The sequence below is a fragment of the Tenrec ecaudatus genome, chromosome 12 (assembly GCF_050624435.1).
Source record: "Tenrec ecaudatus isolate mTenEca1 chromosome 12, mTenEca1.hap1, whole genome shotgun sequence".
NCBI lineage: Eukaryota > Metazoa > Chordata > Mammalia > Afrosoricida > Tenrecidae > Tenrec > Tenrec ecaudatus.
Window position 1 is genome coordinate 123,809,312 of NC_134541.1, and position 13,814 is coordinate 123,823,125.

The following is a 13,814-nucleotide window of genomic DNA, read 5'->3' on the forward strand; positions in this document are numbered from 1 at the left end:
TGTCCTCAGCCGCTGTTTGTCCAGAATGGCCCCCCTTAGATGGCGGTCAGCCATGAATGGCTGCGAGGACACCCAGCCCCTCTGTCCTACAAGCTGGAGGGCAGGGTCTTCAGCTCAGCCTGCCAGGGGCCGGGCCACACTCGCCTGATGGTCAGCACACAGGCCAAGGCTCTTGGAGCAAATCTCAGCCACAAGGAGAAGCGAGCTCCCACATGCTCCTGCAGCACACAGACCACACGGCCTGGCAGCAAAGAGCAGGAACTCGGTTTCCGATGGTTCTGAAGGCTAAATGGCCATATCTTGGTCTTGGCTCAGTCGACTCCTCCCTGGTCAGTTGTGCCAGGCCTGCCCGGGTGTTTCCCCTTGGCTTGTGCGTGACCCTCGCTTGGTGTCTCTGCATCCATCCAGCTCTTTCTGTCGCGCAGAGGGATGGGGTTCAGAACCCCCACTTGGAGTTGGACGCCCCACGTAGCGCTACACAGAAAACACCCTTTCCAGACTGGGCCCTACTTACGGCACAGGGACCACGCTGTCTCTGACTTGTTCATTTTCCTGCCAGTACACATTTTCAAGACAGCTTTGGGCCCGTACACGTGCCTTGCAGTCCTGTCTGGGACGTTCGCTTCTCCACATAGCCGGTTTTCCCTGATTCTGAACGTGATCACACACTTCATCTGGGGCACTCGGAAGAGCAGAAAGCCACCAAGAAGAAAACAAAAGTCTTTCACAGTCACCCCCGGAACCGATCGCTGTGAACCCACAGGACGCATGTTGCCCACAGTAGGACGACGTGCATTCTCTAAAACTGTGGCTGGGGGTCTTCTACTGAGCATTCTCTCACAAGCATCCCGCCCGCCAGGAGAAGGTGGTTTCTGAAAAGACCCTTGGAGTCACGTGGCTGCGACACGTGTCTCAGATGCAGACCTGGGCTTGCACACTCCCACGTCAGGGCAGCAGTGTGGCCGCAGGGAGGAGGGGGGGGTGCGGGATTCCCCTGGTGGTGGCAGTGCTGCTGGTCGAGTCGCTAACCAACCCAATCTTCCCCTGCCCCGCGGGGCGGTCACACTCACTCTTCCCAGAGCCTGCCAGACACACGGTGCCTCGGGGAAGGGGCTCCGGTGGGGTGGCCGTTACGTGTTGGGCTGCTAACCGCGTGGTCCGCAGTTCAAAACTACCGTCCGCTCCGTGCGAGAAAACGGGCTCTGTCCTCCCATCCAGAGTTACCGTCACAGGGAGAATCCCAGGGGCAGCTCTACCTGTCCTTGAAGGGTCACTGTGAGTCGCCCTGGACTTGGCGATGGCAGGGCATTTGGTTTGGTTCTAGACCGGGAGGACCCGACTCCTAGTGACCCGGAGGGCACAGAGGGGAGTCTCAGAGGCTGCGGATCTTCTCTGAAGCAAGCAGCCTCGATGCGGACAGGTTCAACCCACTGGCATTCTCTTTTTTCACTGACCTGAATCCCCGCAGGATGGCCCACAGTTGTGTGAGACTCTGGACCATGCTCCGTGGACCAGCGCAGTATCCTGTGCTCACACGCATTGGTGTCCCTACCCCGGTCCACCAACTGCCCATAGAGCCTCTCTGGCACAGAGCCAGCCAAGGACAACCCACCCCCGAGCCCACCCAGCCGAGAGCCCCTAGGTGAGACAGGCCGCGTCCACATGCCGTCCTCCTGTGTCTCTCTTGCAGAAGATGCCTTGCCCGCCCAGACACCCCCGCGGGCCTGGTGGCGCAGTGAGCAGGAGCACGTACTGCACGAGTCCTGGAACTCCCTCAGCGCCTTCGACCTCTCCCACCGGGGGCGCATCTCCACCACGGAACCCCAGGGAGACGTCCTGGACGAGTTCCTGCAGCAGCAGAAGAGCAGCCGGCAGAGTGACCTGCTGCCCCCCTGGAAGGAGGGCAAGCCAGAGCCGCCGCACGAGCCGGACGCCGGCCCTGCAGGGGCAGTGGATGACAGCGACTTCAAAATCCCAGTCTTGCCCTACGGTCAGCACTTGGTCATCGACATCAAGTCGACGTGGGGGGACCGGCACTACGTTGGCCTGAACGGCATAGAAATATTCAGTGCCATGGGTGAGCCCGTGCAGGTCGCCAGCATCCGAGCAGACCCGCCCGACATCAACATCCTGCCAGCTTATGGGAAAGACCCCCGTGTGGTCACCAACCTCATTGACGGGGTGAACAGGACCCAAGACGACATGCACGTCTGGCTGGCCCCCTTCACGCCTGGCAAGGCCCACTCCATCGCCATGGACTTCACGCACCCCTGCCAAGTGGCCCTGATCAGGGTCTGGAATTACAACAAGTCGCGGATACACTCCTTCCGCGGCGTGAGAGACGTCACGATGCTGCTGGACACACAGTGTATCTTCCAAGGAGAAATTGCCAAGGCCTCGGGGACCCTGACCGGAGGTACCGTATGTCCCTAAGATCACTCTACTAAGCCCCCTGGTAAGCCAATGACAGGCAGGTCGTTCCTTGTTCACACCCCTGCTTTGTTCCTCACCTTGTAGGGCTGGCTCTGCAGAAACTGACCTCAGACATCTGTTTGAATCCTCAGGGACTTGCCTTCATCAGCTTGCTTAGAATCTGGACCCAGGCGGGGGTCTTGCTGCAGGTGTTTCGCTGAGGGAGAGCTCTCAGGAGGGATGTGTAGGGCAGTGAGACTATGGGTTATGGAATGGGGGTGCCTAGCCCAGTCTGACCCAAGGGCTCCCTGGAGCATTAGTTGCAGGGCCTGCCCTGCCTAAGACAAAGGAGCAGGGCCTCTGTAACCCCACAGCCAGTGGGGCGTTTGGCACCCAGTGCCCGGAGTCCTCTGGCCAGACCCCTAAGACAAGGGATTAGCAGGAACCTGGAGGTGTGGGGGTCCTGGGCACTAGCAGCACTGGCCATAGCAGCTCAGTCACGCCTAAGAAATGCCACCTGCTTGATGCCCGATCACAGGGATTGTAATGCGATTCGGTCCCTCCGTCAGCCCTGACATGGCCCTCACAGCCCCTGAATCCCATTTGCATGCACGGGAAGACAAATGCGACTTCCACATCTAGAGCTGCTGGCGGCTCAGGAGGATTTCGTAGCACACAGGTTGATGGAAGAAGAAAGCACTGGGCTCTGGGGTGAGTTCCGGCTCTGCCTTTCAGCCCCGGAGCACTTTGGCGACACGATCCTCTTCACGACCGACGACGACATTCTGGAGGCCATCTTCTGTTCCGACGAGACGTTCGACGCGGACGTGGAGAGCCTCGGCAGCCTGCAGCACGAGGAGGCGCGGGGGAGGCCCAGCACGGCCGACAGCGAGGGCGACGACCGGCCCTTCACCCAGGCCGGCCTGTGGGCCGAGGACCAGGTAGGACTGGACCGCGGAGCGTGGGCTGCGTGCGCGCCCCCTAGAGACATTTCTGCCCCCAAGTCGCGGCAGAGCAGGAAGAATTGAGATGGATAGTCTTTAAGCTGCCAGTGCTACTGTTTTGGCATTTCCCATTTTTCTACTTCACGTTCCCCCCTGTATGTCGTATTTCATTCTCTAATTATTGTTTTTTTTTTCAAAAACCAAAGTGAAGAAAGTATTCAAATTTTAATCAAAGCCACGAGAAGTCAGCTTTATGTCTTCTCTATAATTTGGAGGTTGGCCGTCTCCAGGGGATTTTTTGGCTTTGCGTTGCGTTTTGATCGCTCCCTGTTGTTTTGATGGGAGATTATAAATGCTTGTGATAGGCAGCTGTTTCATGAAAACAATGATCGTCATGGCGGTGGCCTATGAGCTGGAGTGTGAGCCAAGCACGGGGCACAGGCGCTGTCCGGTGCAACCCGCATGGCAGCCAATGAGTAGAAACTCGTATTCTCATGTAGGAAACTGAAGCCCAGACAGGTGTCATGAAAGAAATCCCACACTCTGTTCGGAGTTACAGACGAGGGAATATTGAGGAATAATATAGCCCGAATGGGGCAGTGCTAGAAAAATACAATCTCTCCCATCAAGCCGGAGACTTTCATGCTTAAAGAGCAAAGACAAGGTGGGGCCACGGCTGGAGCCAACTTCCGCTTTGGAGTTCTTTGAAATGTCAGGGTTGACCATTTGGTTCAAGGGGAGTGAATGGTGCCCGTTTTACTTGCTAGATGAGTGTTTTTGTTGTTGTTGTTTTTAAATCGCTTTTTCAGGAAAAAAACTGCTTACTTCCTGACAGTTATTGTCAGGAGCACATTGCTTACATTCCGACGTTTTGCTAACTAGGAAGGCATGTGGACCCCACCAGCCAGCTCTGCGGGAGAAACATTGACTTTCAGCTCCTGTCAAGATCGGGCGCCGTTCTGCTCCGTCCTGTTGGGTTGCTATGAGTTGGAATTGACTCGATGGCCGTGAGTGTGTTTGGTCCTCGAGGCTGGCCCACAGGGAGGTTGAGGCAACGTGCGTGTGATTGCCATGTCACAGCACTGTGGATTGTGGTGAACTTTGAGGGCTGCACATCTGCATGCAGAATCCGAGAAAAACAAGTGGTTGATTCAGCAAATCCTTGGGGCATCACAATCCAGGTGAATTATTCATTTTCCCAGGTAGCAGCAAACAAATAGCAACTTTCAGAATGCACAGGATTGCTGAAAGAAGACCTGCAAAAATCCACAGCCACAAAATGAGTCGAGTCTGAGGGGACATCGGGACGTAATAGAGTCTGAGGGGACGTCGGGACATAATAGAGTCTGAGGGGACGTCGGGACATCATAGAGTCTGAGGGGACGTCGGGACATAATAGAGTCTGAGGGGACGTCGGGACGTGATAGAGTCTGAGGGGACGTCGGGACGTGATAGAGTCTGAGGGGATGTCGGGACGTAATAGAGTCTGAGGGGACATCGAGACGTAATAAGACGAGGATTAGGGACTGCTGGGAAACCAGGAATAGCAATGTGGTTGACTGCATGCAAATCTTGAATAAGTCTCCAGCCCCTATCATTTGTTGCTTTTTAAGAACCAAAACACATTATTACAAGGGACAATTAAGTCTTTAGAAAAGAAATCTTGAATGGCAGGGGCTAGTTTTTCTTGTCTTCTTATTTGAATGGCTACCAGAAACTTTGGGCACAGGCTTAGATTTTTTTTTTCATTAAACATTTTAAAATTTAATTGCAATGAGTCAGTTGACAAACACAATCTGCATCTGTAGATGTGGTGGCCCGTGCCGTTCCAGGAGCTAGAGAAAGTATCCTGAGAAGGGAAGTAGTTCGAGTTGGATTTGGGACAAGTTGCGCTTGTACTAAGTGTCGGCCTCTCCTTCCTGAACGCCGTCTTTCTCTGTTGGCTTAGAGATCTCAGGCAGGCTCAATATCACATCCCGATTTCATTAAATTACAAGTGGCAGCCCCACGTGGATAGAAGATCTCTTTCCCGCAGATTGACAGGGGGATCAGAACTAAGGGGGTGGGGTGAAAGTGAAAATCTTCTATAGGATCAAGAGACTTCAGAATAGGCTGTGAATTAATACTGTTCAGGAGCGTTGGACTCCAACTACTTTCGACATTTTAGTAAATAGGTGGAATTAATAGCAGACGGGGTAACTCCAGTGTCAATTAAAACTTGGCAAGCTTCTCCATTTTGAAAATGTGCATAAGAAGCCTTCGTAGGAAAAGCCTTAGCGATAGCATCTAGCTTCCTCTGCCCCCCCCCCCCCATGGCCCAAGAGCCTTCTAACAGCTTTGTAGCCATTTTATCAACGTTTGAAGCCAAACTGCCCTGAAGGGTCTTATCATGACACCTGATGTAGCCATAATTGGGCTTTCTCTGGGCCAGTAATTATGTGAGCAAGCTGATATCCATTGAGGAGCCAGGTGGGTAGGCTTCAAGGATTTCAAATTCTCCAGAAATTAATAGGACCAGGCATAGAGGATTACTAAATTGGGCTGCTAACCACAAGGTTAGCAGTTTGAACCACCCCCCCACCAGATGAGGCTTTTTGCTCCCGTGAACATTTATAGCCTCAAAGCCCAGAGGGGCGGTTCCACTCCGTCCTGTAGGCTCACTGTGAGGCGGAACGGGCTCCATGGCGGTGAATGCAGTTTAGGAAAGTAAAGAGGCCTCATGGCGTTTCAGACTGCCCTTCACTCTGCTCTGTACTGTGATTGTCCCCACAGGGCAAAGGTGACACGAGGAGAGTCACTCTTAGGGCAAACCTTAATGGGGATTTTAATCGAGGGCTTATTTGCTGGGGGTTTTGTTTGTGTGTTTTCAACTTTAGAGGAAAGAGGAAGTTCAGATGAAGAGCCATCTGGGGAACAGGTCTAAAGAAGAGCACAAAGGTAGCAGCTTTCAGGAGAGCAGAAGTGGGAGCTGAGTTTGATATTGTGATTCTTTATTATGTGTTGTTCATCCATAGTCAGTGTCCTGACTTTGATGTTTCACTGCTTTGATGTTTCTTCGAGCTTTGACACACTAATCAAACTGTGCATTTCACTGGGACGGCCTAATCCAGGAGCCCCAGTTTTCTAACTTATGCCACCAAAAAATTAACTTAGATCCCTCCAAACCACAAGGTAACCAAATGGTTACCAAATGGTCTCAAGTGAGGTTGAGCCAGACGGAAAAGAACATGTACCAGGAAGGACCATAATGCTGGGTCATGCCGTGACAAGGAGTCCCAGAAAGTGGTTCCGAATCTCCTTCACAAAGGGCATTCCCCAAGGTCAACCCCTAGGAGGAGGTGAGCCTTAGATCCTAGGTGAGTCATGTCGGCTGACTTGGGTATACATAGTCTCCCCGGGAACAAATGATCTACGTTCTGATCTTTCGCCTCTTGGGAATTCGTGTCAGCCTCATCTTTTTCTCTGTCCTGAGATGAGGGTCTCCACGTTTGAAAAGCTCATTCTGCATACCTTCAGTGACATGTCCAACATCACACGGTCAGAAAGTAGCAGAGCCGACCTTGAACGCAGGGCCGCCTGACTCCAAATCCTGTGCTTTCGATGGATGGACACATTCTTTTTTTTAAATGAAAGATCACCTTCAGAGACAGGTCAGCACACAATCAAGGACTAATAGTCAAGGTGAAGAGACTCCACAGTCGGGGGGTGGGGGGGAGGGAGAGGGGGGTTGTTCTTGAGGCCAGAGAGAGATAGAGAGCAGAGACCGCTGAAGAGAGGGTGAAACAACTAGAAACCAAGGATAGAAGTTGACCTCTGAGATGCCCTTGACCGAAGTCAGGCACTGATGAGGCCCATAGCCCCCATGGTGCTCTCTGGCAGCTGCCAACCATATGCTCTCGGGCCAGACAGAGCAGAAAGGGGTGAGCACCAGCCAGCTTGGGCTTGTAACCCTCCCTGCTTCTGAAGAAGCAGCTGCCATTCTGCCCAGGAAGAGTGCTGGTATACTGCCAGTTCCGATTTTTCCAACAGAGGCCAAACACTTGGATTTTAAAAAAATGTAAAGTCCTCTGATTTTAAAATCTCGACAGCTGATTGAAAATGCGGTCAAGCGTCCGTGGCTCAGAAAGCATGGTTCGTACTTCAGTCGTGGCCTCCTGATAGTGGTTGGCCTGGAGGCCTTGTGTCCTCCCAGAATCTTTCATCTTCTAAGCTAATCTCTGGTGGGACCCAATCCCTGCCCAAACAGGCAGGAAGGGAGCCTGTTTCCACCGTAGAGACGAGGAGGAGCCCAAGACTGGGGCGGGTAGGGGGTGGGTGGGGCCTGGTTCAGGTGCCTGGATCTCATCTTTCGGAAGAATGGAGCTGGAGGGGAGCACCAGTCCCCCACACCACCGGGGATCCAGGCCTAGTGCTCCCACCAGAGTGGAGCTCAGGAGGCTCGGTGGGGTCAAGGTCCAGGGGGCCATCGGGAACAGTGCCACGGGCCACAGGACAGCAGGCTCTTGGTGTATTTGTCTGGTTTAACTAAAGAAACAAATCCATAGACACACATGTGTATAAGAAAGAACTTTTATACAAGAGCAGTTGAATATTGAGAAACCCCCCCTAGGTCTTTAATATTTCCTCCCCTTACTATATGGTCTTTGTTCCACCTCACTGACCTTGTTAGATGGGTGTGTGGTCATTTGTTTAATTAAAAACGGTGGATGCATGGACGCCAAAATAGATAACCCTTCAGAAACAGTACTGGGAGTAATGGTTCCCTCAGGGCACAGGAAGAGGGGAAGGGAAGGGGAGAAGTGGGAGCTGATAGCAGCGATGACTGTATGACCCCATTTGAGGGGAGTGAATAACAGAGTTGCAGTGAACGGATACATTGATGGTGTTAGACAAGGCAAATGATAATAATAAATAATAAGAGTTCCTGGGGGTGAGGTGGGGGAGGGAAGAGATAAAGGGGAGCTGATAGCAAAGAATTCAAGAAGAAAGAAAATGTATTGAAACTGATGGTGGTAACATTTGTACAATTATGTTTGATTTAATTGGAATATGTATTGTTACAATATCTCTAAGAACTCCTATTTAAATAATATAAATAAATAAGTTATATAAAATAAAAAAGAAAACATCCCAGCCCAGATCAAGTCCATAAGTCCAATATTAACCCATATATCCAATACCAATCTATAAAGTCCTCTTCAGACTCACAAAACACATGCAATGACACCAAATGCAGGGCAATCACAGGCCAGTGGGTGCAAAGTCTTGTGGGCCCAGTGGCAGAATAAGCATCTCAATGCCGGCAGGGGGCTCCACGTGGCTTCTCCAGGTCTCAGGGCACTAGCGTAGCTCCATGTGTCTTGTGAACTACAAAGTCTCCCAGGTAGTGAGTAGTGAGAGAGTGTCTCCTGCTTCCAAGGGGGAAATACAGGAGTTCCCAGAATCCTCAGGAGAAGGCCATGCCCACACAGAGGCCTCATTGGCTATGACCCAATTGACAGACTAGACCCCACCCCTTCACTCTTAATCCTCTCAAGTCCCAAATTGATACCAGATTATGTAACTATCACACCTACCCATAAGAAAGACTCTCTGTATAGTACAGATAAAGAACACAGCTTTCTCCCAGATCCTGGATGCTTCCTCCCCCCAACTACCAAGATCCGAATTCTGCCTTGCAGGACTGGATAGAGTAGAGGTTGTACACTGGTGCATATGGGAGCTGGAGGCACAGGGAATCCAGGGTGGACGATACCTTCAGGACCAGGGGTGTGAGGGGCGAGGCAGGGAGAGTGGAGGGTGAGTGGGTTGGAAAAGGGGAACTGATTAAAAGGATCCACATGTGACCTCCTCCCTGGGAGATGGACAGCAGAGAAGAGGGGGAAGGGAGACTTCGGATAGGGCAAGATATGACAAAATAATAATCTATAAATTATGAAGGGCTCATTGGGGAGCGGGGAGGGAGGGGAGAAAAAAGAGGACCTGATGCAAAGGGCTTAAGTGGAGAGCAAATGCTTTGAAAATGATTAGGGCAAAGAATGTGCGGATGTGCTTTATACAATTGATGTATGTATATGTGTGGATTGTGATAAGAGTTGTATGAGCCCCTAATAAAATGTAAAAAAAAAAAAAAAGAGGTGCAGTCTCGGAAATGCACAGGGGAGGGCCTAAAAAAAAAAAAAAAAGAAAGCCTCTCTGGCCAGGGGTCACAGCCAGGAGTCACACCCAGGATTCCTGGGCCCACCCATAGTTCTGGTCATGGAGCTTCTACCACAAGGCAGGGCATTTGAGAAAAGAGACCAGGCCCCGCCTCTGGGCCCGGGGTGGCCCCCCAGCCAGCTCTTTGGGCATCACTGAAGTCACCCTTCTCTCCTCTGCTTCCTCCCCGCTGGCCTGCAGGTCATGGAGCCAGAGCTGTCGTCCAGTGCCCCCGTACCTGACGTCTCCACGCCAGAGCCAGGTGTCTACCATGGGATCTGTGAGTGTCCTTGCAGGGGCAGCGGCAGGAGGGATGAGGCGGGGAGGCCGGGAGAGGGGGAGTCATGGCCACTGAAGCAGGTGTTCCTATTGAGTAGGAAGGGTGGGCTGAGACCAGCGTGGCAGGGCTGTGTCACTTGAGGAGAAGGAGCACCTCTCTGCTGTGCCCCATTCCAGGGGGACAGTCGCGCATCTCACAGGCAGGTGCTGCTAGGTCTCTCGAGTGGCTGACACCTCGGGTCTTGGCTTTGCATGCTCCAAGAATCTGTGCCGAGGCCCGTTCGTGACCCAAGTTTTTTTTTATGAAGGACAAGACATGTTTCAGGTTTTACAGTCTCAGAGGGCATTCACAGCTGGAGCACCCATGTGGAAAGAGCATCCACGTGCATGGAACTGGGGGTGGGGATGGGGAAGGATCCCAGGGACTGGGGACTTGAGGGAGCAAGGGGCAAGAGGCCTCAGAGGCCAGAGTGCGGGAGCGAGAGCGTCCCCTGCCTTTTGTCTAGCCACCCCGGGCTGGGGGAAGGCGTGGTTGAAGGTATTGGTTGCCCTCATTGGCTGGATGAGGTCGTGAGCCTGGGCCTAGTTTGGGTTGCCCACGTGTGCTTCCCCACACCCTCCACCCCGGCTTGGGGGCTTGAGCACTCGCATGCTCAGTTTGAGGTGTCCATTTGTTGCCTGATCTCTTTCCAACCTCCTTGATGGGGAACTCTGCAGGCCTGGGCGGGACAACCCCTTCATCCTGCATCTAGCAACCCAACAGTGCCGTCAGTGATCCCCGTGGCCCTGACATGGGAGGCTGCAGTTGGAACCCAGAGCACAGGACAAGAGACCTAAGAGTCAGAAGGAGCAGAGACACCCACCAGTCCACTTGGTCAAACACGGCCTCCTTAAAGGCCACCAGGGAGTGGACCAAAAGCCAAACCCCGCCGCTGACATCAATGAGCCAAACACTCCAACTCCCTGCCACTGAGTGGATGCTAGCTCTTAGTGACCCTAGGACAGGAGGACGGCCCCATGGTCCTGAGACTGCATATCTTTATGGGAGTGGAATGCCTCCTCGTTCCCCCACAGAGGGGCTGGCAGTTTCAGACAGCTGTGTGGTCAGCAGCCCAGCTCAGCTGGAGAAGGCCTGCAGGCTTGCAGACTGGGCTGCCGGGACCTCTCAGTTTCTCAGACGTTGGAGACCAGATTTTGATGCACATCTCAATGTCCCTAGTGATGGTTTACTTTCCAGTGCTAAAACGCCATGGGAGCCAAGTACAGTGTCTTGTCCGGCCGGCAGCGGCCAGTTGGTGACCTCCGAGTGGATGCCCGCTGGTGGCAGCTGTGTCCGCTCGTCTCTTGGCTTTGTCCACTTTTTCTCTCCCGGCCAGGCCCTTCCTTCCATGCACGTCCACCCCAGCACCACCATGTCCTGGGACAGCACCTCAGACACTTGCTCCTTGTGAACGAGCTTCTGCCTGCTCGCTTCCTGGGCCATAACTCCCCCTCCCCCCACTCGGCTCTGCTCTGCCCTGTGTGCGCACATCACCCCCTTCCACTTATCCTGGGGACACACAGAGGTGGCACCAGCACCATCTCTGAGCCCTGGTCTACTCCTCCCCACACCTGGCCCCTGGACCTCTGTGGACACGGGTGTCCGCTGTGCTCTCCCAGCCCTTCTGCTCCCTCTGCCTGCAGGACCCCGGCACTGGGAGGGCTCCCGAGAAGCACACTGAGATGGGGCTCCTCTTCCTGGGGCATGCTCATGGGCTGGGCTGTGGCAACGGTACAGCCCCATCTGGGCCTCAGCCTGCTCTGCTGGACCGAGCTCAGGGAGGGGGACGGGCCTCTGTCAACACTTGACCTTCTGCAAGAAGGCTCTCCTCTGCCAGGAGCAGGCTGTGGGGGTGCAGCTGTGAGCTTTAACCACCAGTGCTCCCAACCCTGGAGCACTGAGCCAAGGGCTCAGGCAGGAAGGTGACCTCTGGGCCGGACCCTCAGCACCCTCCCCACCTCTCCCTCCTGTAGACCCCACTGCAGTCCCAAGCCTCGCCAGGAAGTCTTCCTGTCACCCCTCTCCCTCTGCAATGCCAGAGGAACAAATGGTCTCTTAGAAAAGAGGAAGTCACCACCCCAGAACGGGGACTCTCTTGCCTTGCCCCCAGCCAGAATCTGTGTAAGAGGAGCTCCTGGGCACTGGGAGCTTACACCAGTCCCCCTCCAACCCCCCAGCCCCCGCAGTCACCCCAGAGGATAGGGAGCGGCTGCTTGCGACTCTGTCCAGCATTCAGTCTGGTTTAAGCCCCGTGGCCTCTCGAGTCCTGGCCAGCCCTTGCACCCATCACCACATCGGGGGAGGGAGGCAGCTGGCAGAGGGCAAGCATGCATTGACCAGGCCTGGTAGTGGCCACGCTGGCAGCCAGGGTGAGGCTCACCCCCATCAGGGCGCACTGAGAGTGGGGAAAGAGAGAGTTGCCATCACAGAAAGGAGTGGTGCCAACCCAGAGAGGCAGCCGCCGTCCCTTCATCTGCTGGCCTCCCCAAGGACGCCACTCGGTAAATGTCGCCCCTGCGGAGGGCTGCTGACCGTTCTCCGAAATGGAACTTCATCTCGGAGTCGAGCTCAGCAAAGGGGAGCTTTTGTGACACGTGTGTGTGTGTGTGTGTGTGTGTGTGTGTGTGTGTGTGAAGTATGCTTTCTTTCTTCGTCTTAGAACTTGTTTTGAGGCCTGTGATTTCTGAATCTCTAGTCTCTGAAGCCCAGGCTTCCCCGCCCCCAAATCCCAAACCTGGCCCAGTAGCCTGTGGGCATGAAAAGCGCTCAATACAGTGGCCGGAGCAGGTTGGGGTGGCCTTCATAGCCGCTCTGATTAGATGCGGGACCACAGGCCCTGCCCAGCCACCAGACCCGTCTCCTTTGCCTTCTGAGCGGAGGTGGCAGTGTCCCCTCTGTGCTGACCCCAGCCAGACTTCCTCCACCTCTGGAAGCCATGCCCGGCTCCTCTCTGCCCCTCACTCTCATATCCAGGCCTTTGGGAAGTCCTGCCGCCGCTGCTTTCCAAACAGACCCTGAACCCACCCTCGTCGCCCCCAGCGCCCTCCCCGCCAGGTTTGCCCAGGTCTCCCGCCACAGCCGACTGCGCCCTCGTCCTGTAGTGCTCCCCTGGGCTGCCCAGTGGGCTTGCTTACCTGCAGATCAGCCAAGACAGACGATTCTCCATCAGCTTCCCATTGCCCTGAGAGGCCATTAGAAACTTCTGGGTATGAGCCAACCTCCGCCCAAATGCCTGGTATCCTGGGCCACTTTCTCCATCAGTCACTGGGTTCCAGGATTAGGTCAACTGCGTTCCCGCCCGGGGCCTGATGGAAGGCACGTGAGGTCGGGTGACAGCTCCCCAAATCCTGTAGATGCCTCCTGAGCACCTGTAACACCCCAGCCTGAGGCCCTCAGAGGAGACAGGACAGAGCTGCCTGCAAGACCCTCACAGTCGAGGCTGAGTCTTCATGTGGGTGGGCTGTAGAGGTGGAAGACTTTCCCCACAGAGGCAGGTGCCCGCCTCAGAGGACTCAGGACTCACGGGCCACGCTGCTTTCTGTCGCAGGCCTTCAGCTAAACCTCACCGCCTCCTGGGGGGACCTGCACTACCTGGGACTCACAGGCCTGGAGGTGGTGGGCAAACACGGCCAGGCCCTGCCCATCAGCCCGCACCAGCTCTCCGCCTCCCCCCGAGACCTGAATGACCTCCCCGAGTACACCGACGACGCCCGGACCCTGGACAAGTAAGTGGCCACGAGCAGCCTCACCCTCTGGGACACCGCGGTCCACAACAAGCTCAGACACAGCCTTCCGCCAGCACTTCCTAGCCACCCGGGGAGGTCTCTGTAGGTTTCCCAGCTGGCAGGGAAAACTGAGACTCGAGGCAGGGGTAGCCACACACCTAGCACTGGTCAGCAGGACTCAAAACGGGTTCTGGCCCTTCCAGACCCAAGGCGTAT

General features: G+C 54.6%; 1 protein-coding gene across 3 annotated transcripts in view; it reads left to right on the top strand.

Annotated features, from left to right (window-relative positions):
* The window catches only part of KATNIP (katanin interacting protein), a 211,076-nt gene that overhangs the window by 174,803 nt on the left and 22,459 nt on the right, over positions 1-13,814 (top strand). For all 3 annotated transcript variants that reach the window (XM_075564655.1, XM_075564654.1, XM_075564653.1), the window contains 4 exons: positions 1,691-2,416; positions 3,148-3,353; positions 9,756-9,834; positions 13,421-13,598. In XM_075564655.1, the coding sequence (XP_075420770.1) occupies positions 1,691-2,416; positions 3,148-3,353; positions 9,756-9,834; positions 13,421-13,598 (1,189 nt within the window). The remainder of the gene's footprint in view (positions 1-1,690; positions 2,417-3,147; positions 3,354-9,755; positions 9,835-13,420; positions 13,599-13,814) is intronic.